This window comes from Cynoglossus semilaevis, chromosome 1, assembly GCF_000523025.1.
Source record: "Cynoglossus semilaevis isolate Cse_v1.0 chromosome 1, Cse_v1.0, whole genome shotgun sequence".
Taxonomy (NCBI): Eukaryota; Metazoa; Chordata; class Actinopteri; order Pleuronectiformes; family Cynoglossidae; genus Cynoglossus; species Cynoglossus semilaevis.
Genome location: NC_024307.1, coordinates 11,391,007 through 11,397,854, shown reverse-complemented (window position 1 = coordinate 11,397,854; position 6,848 = coordinate 11,391,007). Strand labels below are relative to the sequence as shown.

General features: G+C 40.0%; 1 protein-coding gene across 1 annotated transcript in view; it reads right to left on the bottom strand.

The window, feature by feature from the left end:
- Nucleotides 1–1,167: 1,167 nt before the first annotated feature.
- LOC103379043 (endophilin-B1-like) overlaps nt 1,168–6,848 on the bottom strand; it is a 7,265-nt gene continuing 1,584 nt past the window's right edge. The window contains exons 3-10 of the mRNA XM_008310458.3: nt 5,885–6,013; nt 5,571–5,704; nt 5,381–5,473; nt 5,182–5,265; nt 5,073–5,096; nt 4,541–4,630; nt 4,282–4,382; nt 1,168–3,320 (exon numbers count right to left, since the gene is read on the bottom strand). Coding sequence (XP_008308680.1) covers nt 2,954–3,320; nt 4,282–4,382; nt 4,541–4,630; nt 5,073–5,096; nt 5,182–5,265; nt 5,381–5,473; nt 5,571–5,704; nt 5,885–6,013 — 1,022 coding nt within the window. The 3' untranslated portion in view covers nt 1,168–2,953. The remainder of the gene's footprint in view (nt 3,321–4,281; nt 4,383–4,540; nt 4,631–5,072; nt 5,097–5,181; nt 5,266–5,380; nt 5,474–5,570; nt 5,705–5,884; nt 6,014–6,848) is intronic.

Sequence of the window (6,848 nt, the reverse complement as noted above, 5' to 3'; positions counted from 1 at the left end):
GGAAGTGCAACATGGCCTTGTGTTATCAACACCGGGCAGAAAAACAACCACGAGCAGCGAGGGACAGACGGCGGGGAGGCTATTCTAGTTTGGCTGTGTCATAGGGAAGGAAGAAAAACATGACTTAATCAGTCTTTAAATGCTGTGACTACACCCGCTGAGCGGCCGCTCTGAAAACGTACCGACAATATAAAGGCATAATATAAAAGTCAATGGCGTTATGGAAGGAGGCAGCCTGCTGAATTTGCTGAGATCAATATCACACAGGCTGCACTCTGTGGATCTGATCTGTCTTTACTCTCTGTGGTAGCAGAGGTGAGGGAGTGGCCGCAAAACTCCGCAGATACACACTCTTTTAATTGAAGTACAGGGTTTTAGTGTTTGCTCATGAGCTCAAATGGGTGGCTGCTTAAAGTAGACATCAATATTGATTTATGTGGTTAACACAATTAATAAAACCAACACTTGCCAGGCTTAACCACAGGCTTTACAGCTTGTCAACATGGTGTTAATTACAGCAGTGATTTATGACTAAACTTGGCCCGGAGAGTCTTTTCTAGAACTCGGTGCTGGGAAATTAACACAACACAAAGTAAGACAGAGAAACAAGGTGGCTGTGGCTGTGGGAAGACATTTTGGACACAGGAAGACTCTACATCTCAGATTTATACATTTAAAACCAACAGTATAAATAAAACCAAATGAAAACATGTGATCAAAATAGCTAAAATGTGCCAAGGTCAGTATATTAGCATTTATTTACTTTGCTATTCAGGCGTCGTAGTAGCAGCTAAAGCTGGTCACCAAATTTTGTAGCACTGTGCTACTGTTTTTTTAAATATTTTAATATATAGTAAATAGTAAATATAGTAATATAAAATAACAAAACCTTAGCTTTGAATTAGGTTAAGGAAAGCATGGCAGAACCTGGGCAAAAATATATGTATAATATGTTTTACTAATAAAGACATGCTCTTCCAAATTGAGTAGTATAGCCGAAAATATATGTATAATATTTTTTACTAATAAAGGCATGCTCTTCCAAATTGAGTAGTATAGCTCAGCAAAAAGGAAATGCTGAAATTAGCAATGATAGCTTAAACGTAGCAGAGAAATTAGCTTTCAGTTAGCTTAGAAATAACCAAATTAGATAGAAGTAAAAGTTAAGTAGTGATAGATTATGTTCAGTAAACTAGTAATTTAAGTAGGAAAAAAAATTAAAAAAAGAATACTAAAGTGAGTCCAGATATGAATTAGCATTCATTAGCATGAACAGCAAAACGTACACAAAAGAAAATCAAAACTTACATAAAGTTGATCAAAGACAGCTATATTTCAGGTTCAACTTAATTAGAATACATGATAATAAGTCAAAAACCAGTGTTAGTGAAACTAACTGCCATCACTGGCCACAAAAACTGCAAATTAGCCAACGGATGTAGCATAGCTAAGGAAACAGATGTTCTGAAAAAAGGGCAACGTTAGCAAAATGATAGCTGTAAATCCGCCATAAAATCTACAGAGATGGACAACATTTGACATTTGATCACTAGGTGACATTAATGTTGGCATATTTATTTCAATATTTAGAGAATAAAAAAATTAAATCCACAGGTTCTAGCAGTGACTACATGTACAGTTTTAACAGTGTCACCACTGCTGCTCTGTGAAGTCACACACGGGCACAAATCTGGACAAATACATTAAACGCAAAATAAACTAATGAGGTAAGTGACAAAAACACAGGTCCGACCCGTCATAAAAGTGTGTTTCCATCCAGGGTCACCAGGGGGAAACGCCCCACACTGCAGCACAACTGTATTTGGGAGAAAATTAAAAACACATGGACATGGAAACTTTTACCTATTTTATTGAATGGGGGATCTTTAGGGGGGTTGGGGGGGGGGGGGGAACAGGGAGTGATACGGATGTTTGACAGGAGGAAACACCCAGACAGGGAATGAGGGGGAGTATTTATGCAGCACGCTGCAGCATAAAGATCCTGTTCAGCCTGGTGTTTCGTCACCTCGCTGTGCACCACACACACAAACACACACACATATACACACACATATACACACACGTGACATGTTTCAAATAGAAACATTCTCAACTTGTAGAAAGTCACACATATGGACTAGAGGCGACAAAAGTTTGCACAAGCCGATATGTTCCGATGGACCACGGGGTTAGCTGACAAACAGACGCTGAAGTACAGAAACGTGAATTCATGTTTTCACACCAGTAGTGACTGACTACAGAACCTCTCCTCTAATATTCAGTTCATTTGTTATAAATCTAGACTAGACAGACAGATTTCACAAGTTCATAGAAGCCTTCAAAAACAACATTATTTTTTAAAAATTAAACTAACTATTCATGATCCAAGGAGGTCAAACTTTAGTGGCACGTGTTGTTTAGGTTACTTGGCTTTGAGTGGATGATGAGGATACACAAAGAAAGAAAATTATTTTGCTCTTTTTAAGCGTTTCATTTTTCTTTTTAAAGTCAGACTTGATCAACTCTTTGTCCTAAAACTGTGGTTTTGAGACTTTTCTCAACTGTACTCAAGTAGATTTTTTTTTTCTGAATCACCCCAGTACCATTGGAAGGAGCCTAAGTACCACAAATGGTACGAGTACCATATTTTGGGTACCACGGTCTTATGACTCGTTGCACCATCAGTGTTCCTACATCACAGCGCCCCGTAGTGGTCAAAGTAAGAGCTTGGAAACTTATCAATACATGTGAAAATGATGTCTTCCTTATTCAGGGTGCGTAAGTTCCCAGGAAAATGGCATGTGATGAGGTTAAAGGTTACGAGCTAGGTGCTAACTGCAGCCCCGGTTACCAACATCAAAGCTTGGCAGCGTTTCTTCATATTTATATACTGATCGGCCAACTTTGACGACGTGTTCCTGATCAGTTGGTCTCATTTTGAAACCCTGCAGTTTCACTCACTGGAGGGTGAAGGTCCATTTTCTGCTTCGCCTGTTGTTGCACCGATTTCCACTGGCTGCTCTGAAGCTGCAGCCTCTCCTTCTGGTCTTCTCCTGGTCACATGATCAAGGACTTTCCCACTGGTTGCTGAGAGTTCATCACTATTGTTATTTATCGGTTCCTGTGTCTGAGAAGGTCCAGAAGAACTCGAAGGTGTTTTCTTCAGTCCATGAGGGGGATTTAAAGTCCATGAGTCCTGGTCGAAGTCAGGGAGTGGATGGACATTAAGAGGAGGGGGTGCGGCCTGATTTAACCCACTGGGCTCATTGACAACACTGACTTCTGAGCTCCAGTGGTTGGAGCAGAGCACAGCTGGAATACTGAGAGGAGAAACAAAATCATCACCAGCCGCCACTGCCAGTGTTTCAGTGAGTTTTAAAAACATTTCCCAAGAGCTGCGGTTTCTTTACGAGACCATACGTCGTAAGTCTTTGCCTTCAAAAGCATATTTACGGTTATATATCCCCCAGGACAGGAGGAAATGGTGGCTGACGATACGCTGCGGTGACCCCTGAAGGGCTAGAGTTGCAACAGTGGTTGACATATTTAGTTCAAATGAAACCGAGGCATTTTACACCATACAATTAGCCGCTTCATCAAAGCTCTCTACGCTGGGAACCTTTCTCTGACACTTCTTTCATGTCTCACCTGGTTATTTCTGTCTATCATTTCTGCTTCTGCTGCGTGCCGCTCTGAAATTATTACCTCGGCTTCATACGTGCTGTCACTCAGCACTAGCTGGGTGACAGCTCCTAGACGCAGGGTTCTCAAACTCATTTTCACCAGAGGGCCACATCAGCAGCACAGTTCCCCTTAAAGGAGAGTGTATGAAAGAGTTTTTCTGCAATGAATGATTATTTATTCACATTACAATTTTTGTAGATTGCTGTGTGTACCCAAAGAAATTATCAAGTTAAGAAACTTTATCATAAGGCAATAAACACTTTTTAAGCCACTTTTTGGGCCACACCAAAAGATTTAGCGGGCTGCATTTGGCCCGCGGGCCTTGAGTTTGACACATATGGTCTAAAGATTGAAATAACAGTATACTCAAAAGCACTGTTCATAATCAAAAAACCTGAGATGTCCCACAGAGAAACAGAAACATTCAGGAATAGAACCTGAGGTAGCAAATATTAGAGATAAAAACTAACAAAGTTTTGATGCTGCCCCACAAAATCACTGTTCTGTACAAATGTATTTTAAAGGACAAAGATGCTGCCCCACAAAAGCACTGTTCTGTACAAATGTATTTTAAAGGTATAACAGACAACTACAGACCTGGACAGTTGTTTCTGCAGCTGCCCGGCCGCCTGGTTGCACTGGTCAAAGAAAGAAGCCTGGGCCTCGACAAAGTCATTCAGGCTCCGCATGTGGTTGGTCTAAAAAAAACAGAATAAAAAAATTCAGCGAGAGTGTTTTAACGGGCTATAGAATAAAATGTTAGGCATCATATTTTATTTTGACAGATCATTAATAGTTTTTATTAAGGAAGTGTCTTTTGAGTTTTGTTCTTCCTCCTGTGTTTGAGCGCACGTACGTGGGCGAGGTCGACTCCCTCCAGAGTTCGCTGTGTGATTTCTAACTGTCGATCAAACAGACACTGACAGATACTCAGCTCCATCTCTGCCTACACAGAGAAAGTGACACACACACAAACACACACACACAAAATCAACATTAGCTATTACGAGGCCATTTTATTGAAACCCCTTATCTTTGATGTTTAACTATTTTGAGTTTTATTTATTGTTATTGACTAAATAACCTTACTGATACTTTTTAAAATACATATATTTACGACATAGTAAATACAAGGGTTTGAATTTAGGTTGATTAAAATAATACAGTTGGAAATTATTGTTTTTTTACATTAGCAAATCTAGACTGCATTGAAAGTTGAAATAAAATATTGTTTTACTATGTTTTACAACTGCCTTTCTAACATTTGGATATTGTTTTACAACTGCCTTTCTAACATTTGTCTTGGATGAGACGTAATCAGATCTTGGATCAGATGCCTTTTTATTGCAGGACGAGACATAATCAGATCTTGGATCAGATGAACTCACCTGAGAGATTTGCTGAGCCCACATCTGTATGAAAGACAAAGACACAGGAGTAAAAACTCGGAGACTAAAGCTGCATCTGTCCAATATTTCCCTTAGTACAACCACTGACCTTTAACCACCTGACACGTAGGAAACTGAACATGTAGGAGACATGAGACATGTAGTCAATGTCCACTGGGTTGGCATTTAAGTTCTATAGCAAAGAAGGAAGATAATGGTGAGACAGAACTGACTTCTGTCGTCCTAGTAACGTATTGATTTAAATGCTATATTTTGTTGTAGGTCAAGACAAAACCACAGTGACTCACTCTGTCTTCTGTCTCGGCCTCGTGAGCTTTTCTCAGCCTGGATTTGGCGATGTCTAAGTCCAAACGCTTGTTCAGCAACATCCTGCTCTCATCCTGTTACAAAAACACACCATGAAACCGATTCCAGAAAGATCCAGAGACCTGACGCTGCTCACTCGGAGACGTTAGTGTGAGTAACAGTGTGTAGTACTTGTATGTTTCGGTACTCTCCCTCAGTGAAACTCCGCAGAGGTCTGAGGAAGTGGATGTTGGTGCTTTGGACGAACTTTCTCTCGGCATCGCTGAGCTGCCTCTGAACTTCACCACAGCTGAGCAGAGCACTTCCTACACAAACAAACAAACAAACAAACAAGCACCACACACACGGACTTCACCCTCGAACGTACAAAATGAAACCGCAAAGGTAAAAAAGACTTTTGTCAAAGTCATGGCCTGCAGGCCCAATGTGGCCCATCACACAACTTTATATAGTTTAGAAAAAAACTCTGAAGATATCTGACCCACCGTATGGCGTATTGGACCCAATTTCTAGTCCGGCCTGGGTCATTTCATTTCCTAGAAGCTCGAGGACACGAGGTCGTGGTGGGACAGTCCATTCAAGATGCTCGTACAGTCGGTCCTCCAATCGTGCTCCTGCCCGGGAGGAGGAAGAAAAGGACATATTTAAGTTTTTTGTTGTTTTAAGGTTGTTCACAAATAAAAACGACATTTGGAGATTTCTCTGCAAGAACCTGAAAAAAGTTATACAATCAGAAAATGTTTGTGGTGTATAAAATATTGGACATGAATCTTTTTAATTCAACAGTGACCATCTGCTGTAACATTTTGATCCAAGTCCTACATCAACTCTTAGCCTTTTGGCTAAGGTTTTCACAGTGTAGCGGTTATCACAACTGCCTTACACACACACTGCTGTTAACACATCAATCTCCCAGTGTGGGGTCAATAAAGCTATATTAACCAGAGAGCAACAATTATACTTACATTTTGGACAATGGCTTTAACACAATAGAGACAAATCCTTTCATAAACAACTTCTAACATAATTAGAAACTATATTTCCATTACGTCTGATTTCAAGCTCCATTAACAGGAAACATATTGGTTGAGAAAAAACACAATTATAAAACCTTAATGATAAGAAACACATTTTGAAACATTTCTAGACCCAATGACTCAGCAACTGTTCAGGAAAGATGATGAAGAAATGGATCACAGACATCAAATAACCATTAGCTTTCAGCCATCAGTTGACGGTAATTAGCTTATCAATGTTGACATTCAGACTGCAGTAAACAACATGATGAGGTGATTTCATTTGGTGGTAAGTAGCTCCCATTTGTGGTGATTGTAAGGAGAGACAATGTAACATTGTTTTCCAGATTCTCCCTGGACTAAAATAGCCGATTTAAACAACAATATGACTCATGTGTGTTTGTACCGCTGAGGAACAGTTAGGTGGGAAAGA